At 41.2% G+C, this 27,163-nt stretch overlaps 3 protein-coding genes across 4 annotated transcripts in view; 2 read left to right on the forward strand and 1 right to left on the reverse strand.

The window, feature by feature from the left end:
- The first annotated feature begins 2,469 nt into the window (after positions 1-2,469).
- LOC127595530 (glutaminase kidney isoform, mitochondrial-like) lies at positions 2,470-18,213 on the forward strand. Of its 2 annotated transcripts, XM_052057121.1 has the most exons (18): positions 2,471-2,816; positions 3,059-3,140; positions 7,223-7,344; positions 8,516-8,645; positions 8,921-9,000; positions 9,106-9,269; positions 12,400-12,458; positions 14,098-14,130; positions 14,244-14,302; positions 14,375-14,441; positions 14,530-14,580; positions 14,976-15,152; positions 15,260-15,391; positions 15,455-15,547; positions 15,631-15,692; positions 16,215-16,291; positions 16,493-16,556; positions 16,687-18,213. In XM_052057121.1, exons 1-18 carry the CDS (start codon positions 2,605-2,607, stop codon positions 16,841-16,843), a joined length of 1,821 nt encoding a protein of 606 aa, XP_051913081.1. In that variant the 5' UTR covers positions 2,471-2,604; the 3' UTR covers positions 16,844-18,213. The 2 variants fall into 2 exon arrangements, with proteins under 2 accessions (XP_051913082.1, XP_051913081.1); XM_052057122.1 differs by lacking the exon at positions 15,631-15,692 and having other exon boundaries at positions 2,470-2,816; positions 16,687-16,831.
- A 3-nt stretch (positions 18,214-18,216) lies between these two features.
- Positions 18,217-20,682, reverse strand: spryd4 (SPRY domain containing 4). The gene is made up of 2 exons (XM_052057166.1): positions 20,514-20,682; positions 18,217-19,174 (listed from the first exon to the last, which is right to left on the reverse strand). Exons 1-2 carry the CDS (start codon positions 20,644-20,646, stop codon positions 18,633-18,635), a joined length of 675 nt encoding a protein of 224 aa, XP_051913126.1. The 5' UTR covers positions 20,647-20,682; the 3' UTR covers positions 18,217-18,632.
- An 899-nt stretch (positions 20,683-21,581) lies between these two features.
- Positions 21,582-27,163, forward strand: part of LOC127595537 (acid-sensing ion channel 1-like) — a 33,160-nt gene continuing 27,578 nt past the window's right edge. Inside the window, exons 1-2 of the mRNA XM_052057135.1 lie at positions 21,582-22,783; positions 26,586-26,781. Of these exons, the coding sequence (XP_051913095.1) occupies positions 22,422-22,783; positions 26,586-26,781 (558 nt within the window). The 5' untranslated portion in view covers positions 21,582-22,421. The remainder of the gene's footprint in view (positions 22,784-26,585; positions 26,782-27,163) is intronic.

Consider the following 27,163-nt stretch of genomic DNA (forward strand, 5'->3'; position numbering starts at 1 on the left):
TCAACCACTCGAAAAATGTATACTGTATATTTTTTTTCTGTTCAGAAAAGTAAGCAAGTAGCTATAATTTCACATTTTAAGAAATCATGCTGTGCTTTACTTAAATAGTAAAACTATTTGCGGCTCCTATGTTGGGTAGTGCTGTAATATTATCAATTCACCATATATTTTCTGTGTCTCAATGTCAAGCATATGATATAAGTTCCCTTTTACGACTTTGTACTGTCGTGGAAGATTTTGTGTGTTTCTGAAATCAAACATTTCAGTTCAATTCAAGACAAATCACACGACAGCCCATGCCAGCTCGTGTATTTAGAGCATTGTGATTTCCGCGGATAGCAGGTAGCCCGCAAGGAACGCATGAGTAGCCTGTGGGCCTGCTCGAAAAATAGTTCAGCAGTGACGGCACATTGTTATTTCCTCGGAATGCCGTAGAAGTTTGAAAATGTAAATACTGGAAGGGATGTATAGAAATAATGTATTGTATATTATTTGTTTACTAATTATGGTGTGAAATCCATGTGATCAGTATCGTCACATGTATCAATATTATTAATTATGAAGTCAAAAGAAAAGCCATTTTTAAGGCACTTAAAGCAAATCAAATATATTTTCAGAAGTGTGTATCAAACTCCTAGCCCTTCGCATTAATGTGTTTCCAAGAAGTGGCTTTCTGCTTCAAAACGGTGGTGACCCCTGCACTAGAGGAAGCATCTCAGACACATGAATGTGAAGTGTCCCCTCAGGAAACCGGCCAAGAGAGCTGCTTGGGACTGGAGTGAGGGCGCTGCCTAGAGGAGGACTGGATTAATGTTACTTCAAGTCAACTCACTATGAGGTCTCACGACTGCTTGCGACAACAGCACAACTGTCGTAAACCACTTGCTAAATACAATGATATCTATGACTGGAGTTGTATCTTAAAATGTGCCTTTGCAAAGGCAATCATGCGATGAACACTTGCAGAGTTAATACCCCGTTCACAAAATGTTTATTATTGATGTCGTTGGCGTTTGCAGTAAAATTGTTCGATATCATGAAATTGGTCCTATTAAATAATGACATAGAAAGTACACATTCATTCATTCATTCGTTCATTTTCCAATCTGCTTTATCCTCACAAGGGTCACGGGGGGTGCTGGAGCCTATCCCAGCTGTCTTCGGGCAGTAGGCGGGGGACACCCCGAACCGGTTGCCAGCCAATCACAGGGAACATAGAAACAAACAACCATCCGCACTGACAATTACACCTAGGGACGATTTTGAGTGTTCACATTCTCATCTCCAGCCATGTGATTGGATGGTGACCAGTCCAGGGCGAACCCTGCCTTTTTCATAATTCAATAAAATCAAGCTTGAGCTTTTTCGCCCCGATTCTGAAAGCTATGTTTAGCACAAGACTAGATGAAAAAAAAAAAACATTAGAAAAAAAAAGATGAAAAAAGTCAGGAAAAGCCTCCTAGAACTCCCGAAATGTATCTTTCGGGTTAATCAAAGTCATTTTCAATGGTGGGAGTGTGTGTTGCAGGGTATTATAGTTTTGGAGGTTTGGTTTATAGGTACTTTTTATTTCCTTTTGCCTATTTTTTAAAATTCAGATAGTATTGATTCGTTTTTTGAGGAAGCTTCTTAGCAGTAGTTAGTTTTGATTTTTTTCAAAAAATTATTATTTTAGTTTCTTATTTTAGTTTTAGCATTCATTTTAGTTGTATATATATTCTTTTTAAATATATGAAATATTTGTCACACGAAAAAAATGGTAAGTACGAAAGTAAAGTAAGCTAAAGTAAACTTGTTCTGAAGCTATGGCTTTTCAGCAATCCCGAAGTAAAAATATTTGAAATAAACCCAGGCGGCTCATGTCCGAAATTAATTGACAAACATAAGAACAAAGCACAAAATTTTGCTATAATTTTAGTTCGTTACTTTTAATAATGTAAGAAGTAATTTTGTGTGTTTTTTTTCATTTGTTCTTATTTCATTAATGAATTTTGTTCAATTGTAGTTGTAGTTATTTCATTAGTTTACATGAACTATAATAACCTGAGCATGCTAATTCCTTTTTAGCAGTTTGAAGTGTGCCACATCGCAATTATAATTGTGGCAACCACATTGTTTTATTTTATTGTTATTTTTTCCCACCTCTCAAAAATATATGTTTTTAAATTGAGTTGCATGATTTTACAGCAATATTTATTTTGTTCTCAATTTTAAAATTCAAACAAAGTGGCATTTGAGTAGTGGTGTGTAAACTTTTGTATCCACTGAGTATATACTGTATATATTTATAATAGTAATTAGAATACATATACTGTAAGTGTTTGTTATGACCTCTGTGATCAACACCTGTCTAAAAATGAGATTTGAAGTAAATGTTATCCCCGCCCCTATACAATGGTAGCTGCTGTTGTCTATTTGCGCTGGCACCTCAGCCATTGGGCCGCGTGACCCCACCCCCTTACGGCAGCATGTCGTTGAAAGAGCAGCTGCTACTAACTGTGAACGCCCTAAAGTACTGTTCACAGTCAAGTCTAGATCAACCATTGGAGCGGGAGAAAAATTGTACTCTTTTCAATGATCAAATAGTAGGTCCTACTGATCACTATGCATTGCTTGAAAGCTCTGAGGACAGCCAACCCAGGAGTCTTGCGGCTATTGAAGAATGCAGGCATCACAAACAGAGTTGGAGCTGACAGCAGTGTTCTGTCCAGGACGCAGCTAGCTGTTTTTCTGCCCTGCCGGCTCACAACACCACCTCATACCCACAGAGCCCTTCATTACCAGACCGGTCCTGATGTGGCGCAAGGACATGGCAAGTAGGTCCTCGCAAGCCACCACAATTGAGTGATTAGAAATACAACATGAAAACATGAATGGAAGCCCATGTAATTTCACCATCTGCTATATATATATATATATATATATATATACACATACACACACACACACACACACAGACAGGTCTATAGTATATGTGTGTGTGTATGTACCTGTATATTTGTATATTTTCAACAGTTCAGTACAGTACAGTGTTTTCTTTTATGTTGTGTGTTTTTAGGTTGATGTCTAGTATGGTAGACTTACTTTTCTACACAATCACCGACGGCAGAGAGATGATCCCCATGTCACAGTTCTTATCAGTGAGTCACAGTCAGCACGCTCACATTGCCTGTGCCGCATCGGTTTGGCTTTCCTTCATGCATGGACATTCTGCATCTGTACACAAATACTGCGCCCACTTGTGCTTCCTAAACATACCTCTGATATTTGTGCCAGCAAGCATCAGGAGACATATAAGAACCTAGTCCAGTTGAATCAAAAGTCATCTGGTGTCCATGTAAAAGGAATCGTTGTTGTGAACCACAGGTAAAGGACACTAAAACAACATAGAACGATCTCTTTTAACCTTAAGATATCCTTTATTTGTCCCACACTGGGGAAATTTACAGCCTCCAGCAGCAAGAATGTGGGTAGAAAGAAGAAAGAAGAAAAAACAAACAAATTAAGTGCAATATACGGTAAATACAAAATGGATAAATTGCAGTGCTATTTACAATTGTTTTTCACATCACACACATCACATCATTTAATTATTATTATTATTATTATTATTATTTTGCCATTTAAATGGTAGAAAATAAAACAGAAATAAACATTTTAAATATACATGCTGGATAATTCTGAACTGGATTGATGTTGGTGCTAATACAGCTTGATAAATTTCCAGGCTGCTCTATCATTAGTACCCGTATACTGATATCACTCTACAATACAATACAATACAATACAATACAATACAATACAATACAATACAATACAATACATGCTGATTTATATTGCGCTTTCACAACAGCGGCAGCTGTAACAAAGTGCTTAACAAAACAGTTAACATAAATAATAAACACAACACATAACATAAAACACGGACAGTCGTGCAGTCCTAACCACTTTTCCGTCATGTATCATTTTTTTTTTTAATGCAGCTTTGCTCATCACAATCCAGAATCATGATTTTGGTCCAAAAATGATCGATTGTTCAGACCGAGGTGAAATTATTGAATATATCCATCCACCAACCACAAACATATCAGAACTTTACATTGGGCTAACAGGTTCTGTGAGACGACAGGATGTATTGCTTTATTGAAAAGAATGATGACAAACACTTGTAAAAGGTTCAGCACTGTCACACAAAAGTATTTACAGATTAAATATTCACTGGGGTTCTGAGGCATTAGATTTTGTGATGTTGGCTGAGGGTAGGGTTGACTTGTCCAAATCATCAAAATAACAATGAGTCAAGGCCTCACGTGTTGAGATCCGTTTGGGAGGATTGTAGGCCAACATTTTTTTCAATAGGTCCAGACCATTCTTGTCCAGGTTTTTCACCGTGGAGGCAAGGTTGCTGTACGCATTGTATTCAAGGCCTTAGATTAGGATACAATCTTTTGTAGAGGTATCACATATGCAATCAACAGGTCACATTCTTATTCACATGATTGGTCTTGTTTTATTTATTTCTTACTATTATGAATGAAATGCCCACTTTAACCATCAGGCTGACTTTTGTGACCTCATTGGTCACATCACATTACGTACAGATCAGACATCTGGTGAACTCTGTGTCTATGGTGACGTTCTTACCTAATGGAACAGATTCCATACCTCAGAGAAGTGACCCTTGTGTACACAGCTGCCTTGTTTTGTGTTCTTCGGATGATTGGCTGTGTTTGTAGAAGTGACTCAGGTAGAAATAGGTCGTAGAACTAGGTGGAATTGAGCACAGCAAACCAGTGGCATTGTTGTTTGCATAGTCGGACATGTTTGTTTTTCTCCCTTTCAATCTGTTGCTGCATTAACATTTACACAGTAGACTAGTAAACTCCATTATGCTCTACCGGCATAATGTAATGTTTGCTTGTTTTCAACTTATTACACATTATGCATTTTACGGTGCTATGAAGTATGTAGATGTGAAGATGTAATTAATTCTAAGTGAGAATGTTATGATTGACTTGGGACCAGTGCACGGTGTTGTCTGCCTTTTATTCGATGCTCCATCACGACTACATCCCTCAATAGACATAACATCATGTGACATTTAAGCCGTTTGCAATTCCATTCCGCGCCATTCAAAACTCTGCTGCCTTGCATCCTTGAACACATTTTTTTATTTGCTGAATAAGCATCTCCCTTTTATCTTTCTCGGATTTAGTTTTTTGTTGGTTGTTATTGTTACATTTTTCCATTCCATTCCACAAGTCTTGGGATTTACTGGGGTAACCTTGTACGTCACAGATTGTATTTGATGCTATTCCGTGTGTAAATGTGAGTTGGTGTGTTGTGAGTCATTGAGAATTCAATTTTAAATATATTTGGAAAGGACAACCAAAAATGAAAATAATGGCAAAGTAAAATAAGAATAGGGCGACCCGACAGTCCAGTGGTTAGCACGTTGACTTCACAGTGCAGAGGTACCGGGTTCAATTCCAGCTCTGGCCTCCCTGTGTGGAGTTCTCCCCGGGCCTGCGTGGGTTTTCTCCGGGTACTCCGGTTTCCTCCCACGTTCCAAAAACATGCATGGCAGGCTGATTGAACACACTAAATTGTCCTTAGGTGTGTGTGTGTGTGTGTGTGTGTGTGTGTGTGTGTGTGTGTGTGTGTGTGTGTGTGTGAGTGTGAGTGTGAGTGTGTGTGTGTGTGTGTGAGTGTGAGTGTGAGTGTGAGTGTGAGTGTGAGTGTGAGTGTGAGTGTGAGTGTGAGTGTGAGTGTGAGTGTGAGTGTGAGTGTGAGTGTGTGTGTGAGTGTGAGTGTGAGTGTGAGTGTGAGTGTGAGTGTGAGTGTGAGTGTGAGTGTGAGTGTGAGTGTGAGTGTGAGTGTGAGTGTGCGTGTGCGTGTGCATGGTTGATCATCTCTGTGTGCCCTGCGATTGGCTGGCAACCGGTTTACGGTGTCCCCCACCTACTGCCCGAAGATGGCTGGGATAGGCTCCAGCACCCCCCGCGACTGTAGTGAGGATTAAGCGGTTCGGAAAATGAATGAAGGAATGAATAAGAATACACTCAAATGATAGCAAAAAAAATAAATACCAACTGTTCCTTGGCCATGTAGGGGCAATGGGTTGCTGGTGCTGTTCATGCCTGAAGTACAAGACTTAACAATGAGATAAGAAGCAAAGAACAAAGTTGTGACTTTGCTCTATTAATATAGTTAATTTTTCACTGAGTGGAGTGAGAAGAGTATTTACCTTTGAGTTTTGTTATATATATTAACTGCGTGTATGTGTTTGTGCATTGCTATCTGAAGGATTGTCACTCCAGGAGGTCAATCCTAAATTTCATGTTCGCGTGTGAAGGGGATTTTACATTGACTTTAGCGTTAGCTCATACGATGTGTTTAAAATGAAAAGCGTCTTATATTTAACCATACAATGTGTGTAATCGTTTCTGTTGTGTATTTAGGTTTACATCTTAAAACATTTTCAAGGACGGCAAGAGCACATACACATCACACGCTGACGGCCACAAGCAACGTGGTGCATTCGGGGTACTTCAACAACCCATCCCTATGCATGACAGGATAAGAGATTATAGAGAAGGGATGAATGGATATGTTACATGAGAGGTCCTGGACTTTTTGACACCAACACAAAATGGCTTTGGCTGGTAGACAAGCCAATGATGGCTCATAAACATAGCAGTTGATAATGTGTCGAAATAAATGTATGCATTATCTTATAATTTTGAACCATGGAACACAGTGTTGAATTCTGATGGATCATTCTATTTACATACACGTTACAAATAAAATGCTGTGATTTCTAAAGCTGCTAAATCTACTACTAAGTCATTCTTGTCTTCCTTAAGTTCCTTCACATCCCAATTGAAGCATTTTTGAATAAATTAACTTGCTCAAAAAAAAAAGAAACTACTGTAATTTAATTAAAAACAAAAGTCAAAATGAAATAAATCCAAATCTAACATGACCCTGTTTATGTATCAACTGATATGTCCTACGGAGTTATCCATGTGGCGTCCTTCAAACCAGACACATTTCTTATGGAACTGCTGTCCTGCTTATCCCTCCCACACTTGTTCCTAAATGCGTATTCCATATTTGACATCCACAGAGACGCTGAAGGTTCCTAGACATCAGCAGTCTTTTATTTTTTTTTTCTCCCCATTTGTGTTAACAAGACCACCCAACTGTGTTGTCTGTACAGGCTTTGAGAAAAACAGGTCTGTGGACTTCTGACCCTCGGCTGCGTGACTGCATGCGTCAGATTCGCCAAGTCACACTTGACTCACTGGGGCCTGTCATGATGGACAAAACGCTCTTTAGAAGGTACTGTATTCGAAATTTCTCGCGTATGCTGTCCTGCATTCATGTGCTCCTAGTGAGCTTCTATCACTGGACCTGTTGCCTTCTTTGGACCTGGTCAGTCATTCAGAGGACAAGCGTGTGCAAGAAATCAAAATTTGAAAGGACGAGTGAAGTTTAGGGGCTTTCTAGATTTCGAAGCCTATATTTAGAAAATACTTTGGTGTTTAGTAGCTGATTATGACCGAGGCAGGCAGGCCTTTCTGAGGCGACAGCTGTCACCAGACCCTTTTCACATGTGCACATGCAAGCCAAGAGCTGCAGCAGGAAAGCTGAGTGTGCTCAAGGACTAGCAAAGGCTGTGCTCCATTACGTAACCAAGATCAATAGTTCATTACTCCAAAAGATTGGTTCTTAACAAATGGAAAGAAAGGCTTGTACAATATATGGACACATTTGATGTGTTTTTTCCTCCCATTTTTTCCTTCTCAGGCGCACAGAAAATGCTCTGAGAGAGAGAGAGAGACTATTTTTCTCCTGAAAATGACCATTTGAGTAATGCAAAACCTCTCTACTTCTTCTGGTGTCCCAAATCTCACACTAGAACACTGGTGTCAAACTCAAGGCCCGGGAGCCAGATATGGCCCGCCGCATCATTTTATGTGGCCCGCGAAAGCAGATCAAACATGTCACCTTCCATGATGCTTTCTAAAATGTCTACCAAAAATTTAATTCTCATATGTAATAAATAAGAGAGATATTCTCAGCATTTTCTTGTTACCAAACACCCCATGATAGTAACTTAAACAAGAGTTAAATCGGTTAGAGTTATTGGATTGGGTACAACTTTATTGTCAAATTTATTCTTGACTTCTTCATATGTGGTTTCAGTTATAACAGCCCTCCAAGGGAAACGGTAACTAAAATGTGGCCCATGACAAAAATGAGTTTTACACCCCTTCACTAGAATCGCATTGGATTAGGGATGGCTGCTAAATATATTACAATACTACATATATCAGTATCATTCTTCTTCTTATTATTATGAAAACCAGATGTGCCAGAGAAAAAAAATGTGTGTAGATTCGGAATAGGTGCATCTCTGATTTAAAAAAATAATAATTTGTTGGTCAGTATGCTCATTTTTTTTCTGCAACGTGTTTTTTAAAATTACAAATCTGTCATTCTCCTGTAGGTGTGTAGGTAACAACATCATGCTGCTGACAAAGGCCTTCCGAAAAATGTTCATCATCCCAGATTTTCAAGCGTTCACTCAGAAAATTAAAGTAATATATGACAGCGCACAACAGCAAGATGGGGGACAAGTAAGTCACAGATGCACGATGGCATTTACTATAGTGGTACCTCAACCAGGGCCTCCATCCCTTCGATTTCCGTTGATGAAAGGGCATGAAACAATGTAATGGGACATCCACATCTGATTAATGAGCATAAAATTGTTTTTTTTTAAAACAAACAAACTTTCATCCACAATTCCTCATCCCATAGCACGTATGTATGTATCTTATGTTGTAGTTCTTTCAATGCATAGTGCTTTTGAAATCTAACACCGCGCTTCATTGTTCATGTCACCATGTAGGTAGCTGATTACATTCCTCAACTTGCAAAATTCAGCTCTGACATTTGGGGAGTATCTCTGTGTACCGTTGATGGACAAAGGTAAGCATCCTCTTGATAAATGCATGGTTCCACTCTGACATCCTTCAGCATCTGCACCATCACATTTTGTCAACGTTTCTCCATTTATCTGCTCGCGCTGTGCAGGCACTCAATGGGTGACACCAAGGTTCCCTTCTGTCTGCAGTCGTGTGTCAAGCCACTGGAGTACGCCATCGCTGTGCACGAACTGGGCAGCGAACACGTCCACCAGTTTGTGGGCAAAGAGCCTAGTGGATTCAGGTTCAACAACCTATCGCTCAATGAGGAGGGTAAGCAATCTTTTAACTACCGGTACCTAACTAGCTACCCATTTTTAAAAAGAGCTTGCCTCCTAAGTCTAATTTTCTGTTGGGACACCCACAGCAGCAAAAACTAGCAATCAGTCTTTAACATCTACAGCATATGGAGACATTTTAAGATTAAGATATCCTTTATTGGTCCCGCAATGGGGAAATTTACAGTCAGAGTTCAGAAAGGAAACCACAAGGTAGGGAGAGGGGAAAAAAACATGCTCGAACTATCCTCTTCCGAGGATAATTTAAGTCCAGGATAAAAAAAGACCCTAGCACATGAATAAGCATATGACAGTTACAACAAGTCACAAGACATAACATGTATAAGGGGGAGGATGAATGGGAAGGGGGGTAACCGTGACGCGGCCGAATAATGACCAGCTGCACGGTTCGCCGTTGCGCTCCGCATTATCGAACCACGTCATGGGGTTAAAAAGAAAGAACGATGAAGACGGTGATAACAAGGATGTGTATGCGCGTGTGCTTGTCCAGTCGTGTATGTGTATGCGTGTACAGGTCATAGCTGCTTCGTCGAGGTCTGCTCATCATGAAGACAGTCCCGGCTTATCAGTCCATGGCCGAGAAGGAGGGGGGGGGGGGGGGGTGCCCTAGACTAAATGCGTATTTCCATCCAGGGGAAAGGCCAGATAGCGTTGTTTGTTTTGGAAAGACGGCCGCCAACAATTCCAGACAGCCTTGAGTCCTTGGTCTGTATCTCTCACTGGTGCCAGTCATTCAGATCCGAAAAATTCTTTCGCAGCGTGAATTCCAACGTCTTCATGGTATTTTCAATCGCGCGGAGTCGCTCCAAAAACCGCAAATTCGCAAAAGTCCCAACAATATTGCGGTTGAGCTCAGTCACCGCTTGAGTCTGAGTGTTGGACATTCGCGCCAAGCCATCCAGAGTGACCGGTAGCTTCTTCACTTCCGATAGAGCCGCTCCCGTCGGTTTGGCCGATTCCTTCCTTTCAGAATTGCTTAAGTTCAGTGTTGTCGAGCATGAATGGCCTTTTAAGGTCATGCAGCAGCATCTCAATCAGATTCAAGCACTGACTTTGACCAGGTCCCTCATTAAGAAATTTGTTCTTTTTCGACATTCAATAAGTTGATTTCTGGTGTGTTTTGGATTTGTGAAGCACCCAATGCACTTTAGCATGTGGTCATAAACTGATGAACTGATGTGCTGTAAAGAGATTAAAGAGCAAAATTTGTGGGTCCATCAATCACAGCAAGTCATCCAAGTCCTGAAGAAGCAGAGCAGCCCCAGACCATCACACTAACACCTCAATGTTTGACTGTTAGTAAGAGGTTATTTTTATGTGTTAAATTTAATGTAACAAGATGCAAAAAGTTCAACTTTCATCTCACCAGTCCATCAAAGTCAAAGGTCTTTTGAATCATTCCGATGTTTTATTTTATTTTTTATTTTTTTTGCAAATGTAAAATACGCCTTTATGTTCTTTTTGGTCATTAGTGGTTTTTGCCTTGGAACTCTGCCTTGAATGTAATTTTTGCCCAGTCTCTTCCTTTTTGTTGAGCCATGAACTGTGACCTTAACTGAGACGAGGGAGACCATCAGTTCTTTAGATGTTACTTTTAATAATGTCCACACACAACAAAATGAACTGTACCAAACAGTACAAACCAAAAAGAAGCCAACCAGGTTGTACAACTTTTGTTTTGCCAGACTCTGGATTATTTCATCACATCAGAAGAACGCTTCCAATAAGTGGTTGTGAAGTACCGTATTTTCACGACTATAAGGCGCCATTAAAAGTCTTAAATTTTCTCCAAAATGGACAGTACGCCTTATGGTGCGGAGCGTCCTTTATATGCGCTGAGTTCCAAAATCTGACTGACTGCCGACACGCTGTTTATATAGAGAAAAGGCGGAAGTGACTGTGAAAGAAGTCGGCCAATCAGGGAAGGGTGGGCGTGTATACATACATATATGGAGAGGGAGAGAGAGAGAGAGAGAGAGAGAGAGAGAGAGAGAGAGGGAGAGAGAGGACAGACAAGCTAGTCCGCCAATGGTGAAGGGTGGGCGTGTAAGTGGACGCCTCAAGCCAGTACCAACACTTGTATAGAGTGTGGCAATGTGCTTTGTTGCAAAACAACTCCGGTTTTGGTTTCTAAGAACCCCTGAAAATAAATTCGACAAAAAGACACGCACGCCTACAAAGCTCAGTTCAAACTTAAAGCCACCGGTTATGCTTTTGGCATGCGTGCCCATCTCACAGCAGCGGTGAAAAAAAAAAGTCAAGCAAATGAACTCTGAGCTTGCCGTTATTCCCGGAGGCTTGACTAAAGAACTCCAACCGCTGGACTTTGGCATCAACCGGGCGTTCAAAGTAAAGTTGCAAACGGCATGGGAACAATGGATGATCGGTGGCAAACACAACTTTACAAAGAGTGAGAGGCAGCGCTTGGCGAGTTACGCCACAATACGCAACAACGAGAGGGAACGCGGCGTTTTTGATGGATTACGGTACTTGCACAATTGTTCAATTCTTTCTACACACACACGCGCTGCCACCATGTTTCGCTCTGTTCTTTACTTTCAAATGTGGGAAAGCTTCACACGAGAGAAATGTTGACTTTGCTGTTGCTACTCCTTCTTTCCGCTCGGCAATGCGTAGCAACTCACACTAGCATGTGACGCATTCAATGACAACTGAGATGTGCAGTCCTCTGCTTCTGATACAGAGGATGAGGACTTTGATGGATTTCTAGGTGATGATTGATCGAAAAACGTGAGAACATTGTACGATGGCTAAATAAAATACACCCGAACTCAGTTCTGCTTTCGTTGCCTTTTTAAAAACGTGTTTTTATCTTATTTGTATGTTTTGGCATGCTACCGTATGCTTCAAGCTAACGTGTTAGAGTGCGCGCATGCATGCCGTATGTTTAAGCTGGCGTATGTTTTACCACTGTAAAACTGCGGCTATTCGTACGATGCGTCCTGTGTATGTGTAAAATACAGAAATGTCACGCATTAATGAGACTGCGGCCATTAGTACGATGCGTCGAATAGTCGTGAAAATACGGTAGATCTTTTGAGTCTCAGCAATTCATTCATAACATGTTCTCATTTCTTGTGCAGATAAACCACACAATCCAATGGTGAATGCTGGAGCTATCGTTATCAGTTCATTAATAAAGGTAAACACTGCATGCCTCCCACCGATGTCTGTAAATGCACATACGGTAATATTGATCAGTATCACCTTTGTAGAGAGGCGGCTAATGGTACAATTAGAAACCAATTACATTTTGACGTTTTCTGAAAATGCAGTGAATAATAAGTCCATAAAGCCTTTTTTCATTACAAACATGTTTTCTTGTTTGTTTGTTTTTCAAGTAAGATAGGATGGTTTATTTTTCACAAAGTCCTTTAAAAATCTAATGAACGAACTTGTGATCATCTTGAAAATATTTGAGGAACAAGCTGGGCTGTAACTCGGTTACCTAATTGGGCAAAACAAACTGATCAAACTGACGCTGGACTCTGAACCATCACCGTTTGTCTTGATAAACGTCACATTTATCTGTGGGCACAGATAAACATAGCATGTGGACGTGTTCCACCTGTTTGAAATTGGCTTTACTTTCACAGCTGACTAAAGTAAACCTTGGGTCACTTGTGAGGGAGGGCCTGTATGGGAGAGGGAGGGGATTAGGTGTGCGTGTCCTTCCGGCCAATCAGAGCGTCCAAGGAGGCATGCCCTTGCCTGGCTGAAACTTGTTGTTTGGTGAATAGATGATTTTAGATCAGCTGTCATAGGGAATATAACTCATGCAACATCTCTCTCTCTCTCTCTCTCTCTCTCTCTCTCTCTCTCTCTCTCTCTCTCTCTCTCTCTCTCTCTCTCTCTATATATATATATATATATATATATATATATATATCCATCCATCCATCCATTTTCTGAACCGCTTGATCCTCACTAGGGTCGCGGGGGGTGCTGGAGCCCATCCCAGCCGTCTCCGGGCAGTAGGCGGGGGACACCCTGAATCGGTTGCCAGCCAATCGCAGGGCACACAGAGACGAACAACCATCCACGCTCACATTCACACCTAGGGACAATTTAGAGCGTCCAATCAGCCTGCCATGCATGTTTTTGGAATGTGGGAGGAAACCGGAGCACCCGGAGAAAACCCACGCAGGCCCGGGGAGAACATGCAAACTCCACACAGGGAGGCCGGAGCTGGAATCGAACCCGGTACCCCTGCACTGTGAAGCCGACGCGCTAACCACTGGACTACCGGGCCGCCTATATATATATATATATATATATATATATATATATATATATATATATATATATATATATATCTCACGCATCAGAAAGAAGGAACTCGAGAAACTCGAGAAATACCAAGGGCTCAGAGAGGAGCTGGAGAGAGCCTGGAAGGTAAAGGTGACAGTCGTGCCTGTGGTGGTCGGAGCACTCGGGGCAGTGACCCCCAAACTAGATGAGTGGTTGCAACAGATCCCGGGAACAACATCGGACATCTCAGTCCAGAAATGTGCAGTGCTGGGAACAGCAAGGATACTGCGCAGAACCCTCAAGCTTCCTGGCCTCTGGTAGAGGACCCGAGCTGATATATATATATACGGTATATAGAAAGAGAATTTGAGACAACTGTTGTTCCAGGCAGCAGTTTTTTCCATTACATGCAAATTGTGACATCATGTGACCAGTCAAAGTTCTCAAACACTGTCATCTGTAGGGCTGCTATGAATCGTTGTTTCAACAGCAACAAAAATCTCAGTTTTCACCTTTGTCTTTTTTTACAGCCTGACTCCAAAAAAGCAGAGAGGTTCGATTACGTGAGTAAAGTGGGGTTTTTTGTTTGTTTTAGTTTTTGTTTTTCATTCACTGTGCACATTGCATAGGTTTCATTCCATGTCCCACAATGTTATCTCCTCACGTCTGTTTTCAGGTAATGGAGTTTTTGAAGCGTACAGCCGGAGCAGAGTATGTTGGCTTCAGCAATGCAACGTGAGTATCAGGAATAGGAAACTATTATTTTGTAATTTCTTTCGTCGATTCTTAGCTGTAACATGCTCACAGGTTCCAGTCCGAGAGGGAGACAGGTGATCGGAACTATGCAATTGGTTATTACCTCAAGGAAAAAAAAGTAAGTTGGCGTGTCGGTTTTGTTTCCAAACGAAGTTCTCATATCTTGAATAAGCGATAACTCTGATGTGAGAATGTTTAACTTGTAGTGCTTCCCCAAGAACGTTGACATGAGTGATGCCCTTGACTTCTATTTCCAGGTGAGGACCTTATATCGTGATTGATGACATATTAAATCAAGAAATGTATTGTTTTGAGGATCTAGAGCAGTGTGGTCAATGGACGAATACATATTGGACATGGTCCAGTGAGAAATTTTAACCCATTTTTCTTTCATGCTTATCAATCTAACCTGAAAAAAAATCTATGTGTGGAATTCATTCAATTTTATTTTGTGTATTGGATACACAAAAGAAAATAATCTGGATCCAGATGTATAGTCAGTCCACTTAATAAAAATGTATCTGGAATAAATTCAACAAAATTTGTTTCAGTGTGGATTATCGCAAAAACTCGCTTGATTTTTTTTTTATCATATCTGAAGTTGGATGAGAAGTTCAAATGTCAAAATCAGTCCCTGTTTTTTCGATGGCAGCTGTGCGCCATTGAGATGACATGTGAGTCGGGCAGCGTCATGGCGGCCACGCTGGCCAACGGAGGCATATGTCCAATCACCGGCGAACGTGTGCTGAGCACAGAGGCCGTTCGGAACACGCTGAGTCTCATGCATTCCTGCGGGATGTACGACTTCTCCGGACAGTTCGCCTTCCATGTGAGTTACGCTTTCATAGGCCTCACTGACTTGAGATGGCTTTTTTTCTTGATCGAATACAGGTGCTTTGAGAAAGATTGTTTTTTATTTTTATTTTTTCTTTCCAGGTGGGCTTGCCTGCCAAATCTGGGGTTTCCGGTGCCGTTCTCCTGGTGGTCCCCAATGTCATGGGCATGGTGTGTTGGTCTCCCTCTTTGGATCGCCTGGGGAACAGCGTGCGCGGCATTCACTTCTGCCAGGTACATCGCAGTTTTGCCCATCGGCCTTGAGTGTGTGATCCATTCCAACATTTGATTGACTAGGAGCTGGTGTCTCATTTTAACTTCCACAATTACGACAACCTGAGACACTTCACCAAGAAGCACGACCCCAGAAGAAGCTTAGATGACGAGCCGGTGAGTTCCGAGCCAAGTTGCATCCACTCTCAAAATCAGAACATCATCATCATCATCATCGTACTGCCTTCTCCATCCTTTAGAACAAAGCAGTTGTAAACTTGATGTTTGCGGCCTACAGCGGTGACGTCTCTGCTCTGAGGAGGTATCAGAAGGGTTCTTGATGGAAGAAAGAACACTTCTTTTTGTCAGAAGGGATTCAAAAGCAATGTGTTATTTCAAATATCATCAACCATTTATGAGAGCATTTGCTAATTGGTAAACTCCAGATTTGTCACTCTAGGCAAGGGTTATGATAGTTTGGGAATTTTTACTATGATTCGTTTTTATTTTGTTTTGTGTTTTTTTTTAATTCATTTAGTTTTAATCAGTTTTAGGGCAGGTTTGCTAGGTTTTATTAGTTTCATTTTTTTTAATGCTTCGTTGTTATTAGTTTTAGCATTTGTTTTTTTTTAAATTTATTTTATTTTAAGTAGTTTTTGTGTGCAAGCAAGAAACCTCTGAGTTAAAATGTAGTTTCAGTTAGTTGTCTTTTCTATTGTTTTTTAAAGCATTTTCATTTTTAATGTTTTTCCTTCATGAAAGTGTATTTTCCAGTTTTATTTTTTAACTTACGTTTTTATTTGCAAACAAAGTCAGTGGTAGTGTCCCATTTCTTGACTTCCAGGTTTGCTCTTTCTACGTTGAACATGGACCAGCGAGACTACGACTCTCGTACAGCTCTCCACATCGCTGCAGCAGAAGGTGACTCTCTTGTAGTCCATCCAACCATTTGCTCGACTATTTGCCCTCATTCAGGTGAAGTGTAACTGGAGCCTTTTCCAGCTGACGCTGGGCGAGAGGCAGTCTACAATCTGGACTTGTCTCTTTTGATTGACACTTGATATGTTTTTTGTGTGTGGGTGTGTGTTTTGGCCAAAATGTTATCACTTTTTTTTTTTTTAGGTCATTTAGAAGCTGTCATCTTCCTCACTGATGAATGTAAAGTGGATCCTTATATCAAAGACAGGTATAAGGGGTCCAATTTATAATGTGCATTTATTACTGTGATATTTAATAGAAGAAATGCTCAAAAATGTCAGTCTGAAAGTACAGTATAACAGTCCATGTCATGTCCATGCCATGGTGTTTATTGGCAGATGGGGCAACACTCCTCTGGATGACGCCAGGCAGTTTGACCATCACGTCATCGCCACCATCCTGCAGCAGTACCAGCTTGCGTACAGTAACGGCGAGTCATCGAGCTTCAAGGAGGAGCAGAAGACCACCATGGATACGCTGGAGAGCATCAATTGAGGGATGGAGCGAGGCTCAACTAATATGGCACTTGAAATGAAACAGGGTGACTCAGACAAACGAGTCATGTAGGATTTTAGATGTAGTTCGGGCAATTTATGCACAATAACAGATCTGCGGCAGCACGGGAAAGTTGTGGTTAGCACCGGCTCACAGTCAGGTGATTCGGGTTCCAGTGTATTTGGGAACATCTCTTTAAAGGTGTGTTCGTGTGCTCCAAGTGATCTCTGCATCCTCAAAACAAGCTTCCTTTTTTTTTAAATTGAAGACTTGTGAAAATGGCTGGGAATGGTTATCCAGTCCCCTCCAAAAGTATTGAAATGACAAGGTCACTTTTTTCGAATATTTATTCCTTTTGTCAGTATTCAGGGACACAACAATCAAATATTATAATACAAGCACAATCGTAAAGTCCGGCCACAACAAAGCAAATTCTGTTCAATTAATAACAGAAAGGGATTAATTTTTAATGAGTGCCAGTATTTTTGATGTCCTCTTTCATTGGAGTTCATGAAATCGTGCAAGTTCACCTGATGTGTTCATTGACGGTGCTCACTAATGCTATGCCAGTTACCGGCAAGTATCTTTATATTATTGCACAATATTTCATGGCACTGTCCGGTGGAGGCACATTTTATTCTATTCCTCATATAACACATAAGTGTTATGTGCTGCTGTATATAATTGTAGTAGGTGTTCTTATCCCAGTCGTAAGAAAAAGCCAATTCCTGTTATTATTTGTCCTCCTGCACAAATGTTTCTGAAACAGATTACGTGACTCTCAAACGAAGGTGACTCAAATACTTGTGACTTTTCATAACAATTATGTCATGTCAAGAAGCTTGTGTTTAGGAATACTATTGTGTTAATTCAAAAGAGAAACATTTCTAGTGGTAGACAAATGACTCAGGGTAACATTCATATGTGGCAGAAGATGTAATAACGTGTTGTTCTGTTCTTGTTATAAATATACGTCATCATAATGTGAAGAATAGAAACGTGAAGAAGTCAATTGTGATCTTCCTTTAATAATGTACAGTATTAAGATGACCAAGAAGCACCAGAAAAGTTGATCAATGCATGGCATGCCGGCGAGCCATCAAAGAGGCTCATCGAAATCAACCTGCAGAGCATCAGACACGTTACAGTCATCAATGAGTCACTTGTATCTACAGTACACACACACACGCACACTGCATTACAGCGAGACTTGCAACACATCAGAAAAAATTTCGATGGGATTTTATGGGCACAAACAAGGAATTTTCAAAATTGGAGTTGGCTCTGAATAGGATTCTTAAATACTGTTGTGGAGAGTAATCCTGACTGACAATTGTATTTCGTGCAGGTAGAGTGGTACCTTGACTTACGAGTTATGATAGACCAAGGAAGCTTTATTAGGCACTTGTGATATATTTTTTCACTGCACAGCACTTTGAGTTGCATTTTTATGTCTGTAAAGCGCTCTGTAAATAAGGTTTGATGGATTGACTGATCTGCTGACAATAAAATTTCCTTGAAATCACCCGCCCTCAAACTCCTCAGAAATTTCACAGCCATTTGCAATGCTAATTCCAACTATCAATTGAGATCAGTGATGGACAAATGAAGCTTCATCAAGCACTTGTCATTTTTGACTACGGTACTCAAGATGGCACTCTAATGCTTTAAGGATGCAGTGGAAATTTAATACATTTCCATCGAACTAGCCATTATCTTTAAACCAATGGCACCATTGAGAAGAGTCAAACATATCACAAGTACTTCATGAAGCTTCATTTGCCCATCACTACTTGAGACCTTCTGGCTCAGTCACACCCGAGTGCGTGAGAAGCTCCCCATCCCAAAGTCCAAACGCGGGACAGAGGGGAGTCTTGAAGTGCCCTCTCATGGCGTGAACGATCCTTGGTTTCTCAATGTCAACCAGGCCCAGAAGGCCTGCCTCGAAGTCCAGAAGGATGCCCATACGGTCCGCCTTGCCCACCAGGGTGATGGGAACCATCTTGTTATTGGTCATGGCGAACCACTTGCGCTGAGCGTACCCAAACACCCACGAGGAGGCACTGGTGCCCACGCAGTCGTCGCGGGACATCAGCGCTTCGGCCACGCCCACTCGAAACTCCTGGGACTTCTTGACCGTCACCTCCCAGTAGTGGCGACCGCCCGTGATCTTCTCGTCGGCAAACACCACCGCCCAGTCTCGGAAACGCTCGGGGTTGTCTTGCACGTGGCTGGGGTCGAGACCCAGCATGCGGTAAATGACGCCTGTGTCTTTCTTGAAGAGGTCCAGACTGCTGTGAGCAGTCCTCTCGTCAAGGCGGAACTGTAGACCTGCACACAAACGGACCACAACGGTTAAGGTGATTGAATTTGAAAAAGAATGAAAAAGTGACTGACTGTTTTGGTATTTGATGTTAAATCCAACACGGACACAAAAAACAGAAATATGACTGATTTTGAAGATTTTCTGTCCAGATGAAGACAAAGTAAATCCTTGCATCAAAAAATATTAAGCAGGCACACTATTTGCTTTCATGGGCCATAGAAAACATTGAAGCTGGACCTTATCGGGTTTAAGTTTAATCAACCTGCTCTGAACCATACATAATGGTTCAGGTTACGATACGACAGATGAATCATTTAATGGATCTTCGCTCCGACTGCCTGACAACTAACATGCTAACGCAGTTTTACTATTGGAGATCACGTAAACCTGGTCCAATTATCCAAATAATTTATATGTCTCAAGATTATGAGACGTTCAGCACATCCGCCTCACAGCACAGACGTCCAGGGTTCGAATCCAAGCTCCTGCCTTCTTGTGTGGAGTTGGTATGTTTTTCCCTTGCTTGGGTTGGTTTTCTCCGGATCCTCCGCTTTGCTCCCACATTCCAAAAACATGCACGGTAGGCTAACTGAGGACCTGAAATTGTCCTTAGGTGTTATTGTGAATGATTTCTTTCCTATGTGTGACCTGCTCACATCCAGTTCAGTGTACCCCGCTGACTGGCCAAACACGGCTAGGATAGGCTCCAGCATGCCCCGGGACCCCTTGTGAAGATAAGCACAAAATATAAAGGATGGATGGATGTTAGATCTGTTGCGTTAGATGATGTATTTGTAAGACTGATCAAGAAAGTGTGACTTATATTTTCTGTGAATAGCCGTTTGATATCAGGTTTTCAAAAATGTAGAGAAATACATTTCTGAAAAGACATGTCACACTATAAATATTGAAAGTAAAATGATCTCTTATTTTGTATATTAAGATACTTGCAACATTGTTGGTCTTTTTATTCTGTTAGGGAAATGTCATATTGAAAATGTGAATAAAAAATAGAAACAGTGTTGGCCAGTGTAATTAGCAAGATCTCTTATTTGTATTTGTAGAACGACTAATTTGTTTTCTCGTTTTATTTTGAACTTCTTTTTATCATTTAGGAACCGTATCCAAGATCTCAAATACGATATTTTCAATCAAAAGAAATGTTTGACACATTGACTAAAAGTCGGGTTCATGTTACACCTTTTCAAAGCAGCCTCCGACGACCTCTGTCCCGTTTGAGCAAGAAAAACATGAACACCTACTGACCTCTAAGCAGCTTCTGATTCCAAGCTGACGTGTTTTTTTTTAATATATTTTTTTAACTTTGACAACGTGTTCACTTACTGTTCTCAGTCGACGTGATGAATTGTCTTCCCGCCAGCCAGAGAACACTTTTTTTTGTGTGCCCAGCCGACAGAAAGCTGACAGCCTTCCCAGCCAGGCGAGGGACACGAGCAACTCCGCCAGGTGACGCCATGATTCCTTCCTTCGTGACGTGCACCCCTCGCTTCCGCTTGCCTAGCTGATACAAAACAAATCAAAGTGACGGGAGCGCCCCCTGCAGGGACGGGGGAGAACAGTTTAAAGAACAGCACCATGGACAGCTACCTTGCATAAATTGTGGCAAAGTTCCCAACCATGATAAGAACGGAGCTAAAGTAAATCAATGTGTTTAATACAGTGGTACCTCGACTTACGAAATTAATTGGTTTTGGAAAAAAAATCTTAACTAGAAGATTTTGTAAGTAGAGACGCGTTTTCCATGTAAATGCCCTAATTCGTTCGAAGCCCCCCCCAAAAAAATTCAGACAAAAATGTTTCCTAACGCATAAAAATACATCAAAATATGTAACAAATACATGTTACAATTAGATCATTGCAATAATTTATTGTGCGATGAAGAGTTGTGCATAATGTTAAAAACAAAGAATAAAGAATAAAAATGATCATTTAACTTTTAACTGCATCCGTTTCTTAACTTGAAAATTTCGTGTAAAGAGAAATTCATAAATATAGGTAACACTATATTGAACCCCATGAAAATTGCTTTTTAATTTCTTTGTTTTTTACTGAATCGTTCAATTTGGGTAAAATCTCATCCTAGACTCAATAGGAGTCATTACAGTTTTATTATTGCATTGAATTCTTTTAACCATCTTTCTTTGGGGCGATTGAGCAATTTCATGTAATTTTAAAAAATATTCTGAAAACATAAACAGCAAAAAAGGGGGGAGGAACCCTGAACAACGATACACAAAACCTAGGAAACGATTAAAATCGTGAAAAACGATGTTTTAAAAAAGTCTGAAAACATCAATGATTCCCAACCAGTGGGGCACATTCGTGTGCCATGAGAACTTGAACGGTGTGCTGTGGGAGATGATCAAATTTTATTTAATTGGTGAGAAAATTCTTTATTTACACCAAATAATGCATCTTTGTCCATTTAACTATGCCAGCTACCTATAGTGAAGGAAAGAACAAATAAATAATTTTCTATTAGATGGTGAAAATTATGAATTTACATATGTATCCTCTTTTTGTGACAGTTTTGTTTGGTGGTGAGCCGTGCGATTTTTCAAACTTAAAAATATGTCTTAGCTCAATAAAGGATGCGAATCACTGGTTTAGTCTTCCTGAAGACAATTGTCCATTTTTCAGGTGACTATTTTTTAAAGATAAACTGTGCTGCTGCTGCACACACGCGCGCACACGCACGCAATACTCGCAACCCGGCACGTGTTCACATGCAAGAAACCTCGCGCCTCATCAGCTACTGCAACAAGCGAGCATCTCACTCCTCGGCACGTCCAGAGCAGGGAAGCCGGACATGAAAATGTGCACCTCGAAAGAGGCAGGCTTGGCTCCAACTCTTCTTAAATGAGCTGAATTGTCTTGAAGGATTTGTGTGTCGGTTTCCTCTGCGACTCTTCTGCTGACGCGCACTTACCACGCGCGCTCCACTGCACACATGATCGACGAGCAAACGTGCAGCCTGATTTGGTGCTGCGTTTCGGAAACTTTACATTGACTCGGGTGCTTTTTGGAGGGAGGGGAGGGGGCGGTTGGGAGCGGGCGCGGAGCCTTCTAATCGTCACACTTGCGCGCGTGGGAAATGGAGAGTGGACTCCGTGGGCGGTTTACAGCGTGTTCGCACCTGAGCAGGTGGACGATCGGCGCCACAGGTGAATGAACGCACGAGTAGGTTGAAGTGCGTGGCATCGAACGTTTTACCCGCACCGCGCCGTGACGATGGACCTGAAGGTAGAACGGGAGGAAACGGACACCCATCATCCCCCGCCGATTGAAGTTTTCGCTCACAGGTCCACGCTGCACGGCATCTCGCACATTTTCACCTACGAACGCTTCTGCTTCCGACGTTGCCTGTGGCTCGTCGTCTTCTTTGCTTCCCTCGCCGTGCTGATTTTCGTGTGCGTGGACCGAATCCATTTCTACTTGGAGTATCCGCACGTCACCAGATTGGACGAGGTCGCCAGCCCGATCATGACGTTCCCCGCGGTGACTTTCTGCAACCTCAACGCCTTCCGCTTCAGTCGCGTGACACGCAACGACTTGTATCACGCAGGGGAGCTGCTGGCGCTGCTGAACCACAGGTAGCCTTCACTTCACTTGCTTTTGCACGCCCTTGAAGCTATTTGAATGCAAATCTCATTTTAAGGTTACTTCCCTCCCAAAAAAAGAACTTTTGTGAGTGTATCTGGCAAAGTAACCCCAAACACAACAGTTTTAATTGTCACTTTGCTGCCACATGGAAGTAACCGCCTATTGTTTACAAACATTAAATGGAATCAGGGGTCACCAACCTTTTCTCAAGGAAGGTCTACTTCTAGGCTGCTGATTAGTGTGCAGGGTTACCAGTTTGATTAGCTCTTCAAAAATGACAAATTTGCTAAATTTACGTTTAATCGCGTTGTTATTTTTGTTATTATTAGGGCTGGGTGGGGTTCTCTACCACATCAGGTTCATAATAATAATAATAAAAAGAAGAAGAAGAAAAAGAAGTCAGCGTGGGATCGGTTCCCACTCAGTGATAGTGTAAGTGGGTGTGAATGGGTGTTCATCTCTATCTGTGCTCTGCGACTGACTGGCGACTGCTACAGGGTGCAATCTGCCTTTCAACTGAAGTTAGCTGGTCTCCAGCACTCGCCTGCGACCCTGTTCAGGATAAATGGTATTGAAACTGGATGGATGGATAACAACAACAGCAATAATAATAATAACAACAATAACTATTGGCTGGCAACCGATTCAGGGTATCCCCCGCCTACTGCCCGAAGACGGCTGGGATAGCCTCCAGCACCCCCCGCGACTCTAGAGAGGATTAAGCGCTTCGGAAAATGTATGGATGGACAACAATAACTACTATTATTATTAATTATTATTATTATTATAAAGCGGCACAATTTTCAACTGGTTCGCACATCCACCTCACAGTACAGAGGTCATGGGTTCGATTCCTGGTCATGGCCTTTCTGTGTGCAGTTTGCATGTTTTTCCCATGGCTGCATGGGTTTTCTCCGGGTACTCCGGTTTCATCCCACATTCCAAAAACATGCATGGTAGGTTAACTCTAAACTCTAAATTGTCCCTTGGTGTGACTGTGGATACGAATGGTCTTCTGTCTCTGTGTGCCCAGCAATTGGCTGGCAACTATTTCAGGGCGTACCCCGCCTACCGCCCGAAGACGGATAGGATCGACTCCAGCATGCTCGCGAGAATAAGCGGATCAGAAAATGGATGGATGGATGGCGTTAATGTGAATACGCCGATCACCTTTATGCCTTCTCACAACAATTAGGAAAAAGTTAAAGCCCAATATGCACAACTTCCCTTCTATAAATATCTACCATTATTTACACTGTCATATGATCACATAGACAACTTTCCTAGAAAATCACAATGATCCACGGACTACTCATATGGTCCCACGATGGTGACGCTTGACCCACCGCATCATACACTTTTGAAGCGACTGAGCTGAAGAAGACTTATAATGTATAAATAATGACTTTCCAATGTGCGTTGATCAATCCTCGTTGCTCGGATATTGCTTTTCGATTGATTCCCTAAATATTAGACAGTGCTTGTTTTTGGCTTTGTATTTCACCTGTTCAGCAAACATCAAGACCAGAGGAGTAGTTTGTGGGAGATAATCAAACCATATAGAAGCTGCAAGAAGAGGGAAAAATCAATCAAAGCGATTGCGCAAACATTGGGCGTAGCCAATAGAACAATTCGGACTGATCTGAAAAAAAGAGAAACCTCGGTGACCTCTTGACCTCACAATGGTCTTCTGCTTCAGCAGATCCAAGAGTGTCTTCCCAGAATAGCGGATGATGTTGAAGCTCTGGGTATTTTTTCTGAATGCTTATCTTTTCTTCCTTTTTCAGCATAATGGCCTTATGTCCTTTTGGTGTACAGCACAACATTAAATTCCATGTAAACGTAAAGTGAGCCACCACCGGTTTTCACTGATGAAGGTGAAATACATTAGCAAGAGATGTAGCTCGGAGCATCAGGTGACGTCAGCCACTAATGAGCTGTCGCAGCGGAGATGTTCACAGTGTGGTAGCTGCGCATTAAACTTCTATCGGCAATCTTTGAAGATCTGGACGTGGTTCGCCATCACACATTTCCTGGTAGGATAAAACATTTGTCGGGGCTAAAAAGCAAAGCTGATGCGAGCTCATTATCCCGCTAATTGAGACAACTCAAAAGCAGATGCAATCAAAGTCATCTGCTCTTTGGCAAGTCCGTCAGAATGTCACGTTTGGACAAGAGTGAAGGTCTGCGGCTGATGCATTTGCAGCTATTCGACTGCCCTTGGATACATGGCGGCGCAGTCGGAAATTTATGAGCTCCATTTGATGAAAGGAAACTTCCTGAGGCTAAGCATAATGCCAAGAGTGATGTGGGATATTTGGCTCCCTCGCTCACTTACGAGCTGGCATTTAACACGGGACAATGACGCCCGCTGCCTTGCACAAGACAAATATCAAAGACATTCCACTGAATGCCAAATTCTTGAATCAATACTGTGATATGTGTGACTTATTGTGATTAGTTCCAAAATATATCAAAGTCCGACATCCATGTTGCCTTTTTTCAGTGTAGGTGAACAGGAAAAAAAAAGCCTAAAACACTGTGAAGTACAGTAATCCCTCGTTTATCGCGGTTAATGGGGACCAAAACCACCCGCGATAAACGAAAATCTGCAAAGTAGCGACCAATTAACATATACAGGTAAAATAAATAAATAAATCAATAAATATTTAAGTCCGCAAACAGTCTGTGAGAATCTACAAAATAACAGCGAGTCACACAGATCAACATATGTACTCCATGTATATGATTTAAAAAATATATATTTTATGAATATGTTTGAAAGAAAAACGCGATGCACCGAATCCGCGATAAACGAACCACGAAATAGCAAGGGATCACTGTACTTCACATTGCATCCATCATTGGAGAGCAACAAAAAGCAGCAATTGCTTTGAAAATATCAGGTTGTAAAATGGGGAGTAGTCTGAGAAAACAGAAAATGTCCATATTTAAAGGATATCTTAATCTTAATTTTAATTTGTTTTTCGTTTATTTTTTTTGCCATATCACAGTAGGTCTGACATCAATGCAATGTGCTACTGTGTATTGTGCATGTGTGGCTGATTTTTCTCTGACTTTTGTCTTCTCATATACCATCCGCATGACCAAACTCAATTTCGGGATCTTTTTTATCAAGTCACCAAGAACTTAAATGCACAGTTCCAGTCAAAAGTTTGGAAACACCTTCAAATTCACAAAGTCTCAAACACACGACAAGTTCAAGAAGTTTAAGCTTGAACTCTGTGAAGTGAAAGTCATTCCAGATGATTCCAGGTGATAAGGCATTACATCCACATCATAAAGCTGGTTGAGGAACCACCAAGATGTGCAAAGCCATTACCAGGGCAAAAGATGCCTACTTTGAAGGATCTAAATTATAAAATGTTCTGTTCGGATTATAATGATAATAATAATAATAATAATAATAATAATAATAATATTCTTCATAATGTTGATGACTTAAATATGAATAAACAATTCAGGAAATGTTCAAAGAATGAAAAAAAACCCGAAACTTTCAATTAATATTGTAGAAGAAATGAGCTTGGCAAATTTCCAGCAATGTTTTTTTTTTCTTGAGCTGCTCGACAACTGCATGGGGAGCAAGAAAACAATATGAAGTGTACAAAAGAAAATAAATTTCTAACCAGAGGAAATTGCAGTACTTGAATAAAAGGCTGCCTTTTTCTTATTCCTTACTGCTACCTTGGCTGAATTTACGTGGCTGATGTCTGAGCAGGCTAAATGGCATCATTCAGATTTGCATCTCTAAATGCGTGTCTCTTCTAGGTACGAGATCCGAGATGTGCATCTTGTGGAGGAGAGCGTTTTGGAGAGTCTGAAGGTCAAATCTGACTTCCATAACTTCAAACCGCGACCTTTCAACATGCTAGAATTCTACGACCGTACCGGCCACGACATCCACGACATGCTGCTCTCTTGCCACTTCCACGGCAGCGAGTGCAGAGCTGACGACTTCAAAGTGGTACGTTTGGACATGATGAAACCCCCAATTGTGATGATCTTCTTGGTTGCTTCTGAGAGTGAAAAAAAAAACGTTCTTTTTACTGCGACGGAAGCAATGAAAATCAGTTAGGCATCTCACAATTTAGAGCAGTTAAGTTAAAAAAATGCATTCAACTATTTCCATCCATCCTTTCATCTCCTGGATCGTGCTGGAGCCTGGATGGATGGATGCAACCATTTGATGAAATAAAATTCAACCAAAATCTTTTGTTCAGTGTACACATCCAAATGGTGAGCATTCCGGAGTGGACCCTGAAAAAAAAAGTACTTTATTTTCAGTTACACATAATTAAAGTCCCTTTCCCTTTTTATCCTTGCCATTGATCAAACGACATACTAAA

Source organism: Hippocampus zosterae, chromosome 2, assembly GCF_025434085.1.
Source record: "Hippocampus zosterae strain Florida chromosome 2, ASM2543408v3, whole genome shotgun sequence".
NCBI classification, from domain to species: domain Eukaryota; kingdom Metazoa; phylum Chordata; class Actinopteri; order Syngnathiformes; family Syngnathidae; genus Hippocampus; species Hippocampus zosterae.

Bases quoted from the DNA above. Each gene is read 5' to 3' on its own strand.
- LOC127595530 (XM_052057121.1), top strand. From the start codon at position 2,605: ATGCATTGCTTGAAAGCTCTGAGGACAGCCAACCCAGGAGTCTTGCGG. The intron at 14,581-14,975 runs GTGAGGACCTTA...TTTCGATGGCAG, and splicing joins CCCTTGACTTCTATTTCCAG to CTGTGCGCCATTGAGATGAC. The intron at 15,392-15,454 runs GTACATCGCAGT...TTGATTGACTAG, and splicing joins GCGGCATTCACTTCTGCCAG to GAGCTGGTGTCTCATTTTAA.
- spryd4 (XM_052057166.1), bottom strand. From the start codon at position 20,646: ATGGCGTCACCTGGCGGAGTTGCTCGTGTCCCTCGCCTGGCTGGGAAG. The intron at 19,175-20,513 runs GTAAGTGAACAC...GTTTGTGTGCAG, and splicing joins CATCACGTCGACTGAGAACA to GTCTACAGTTCCGCCTTGAC.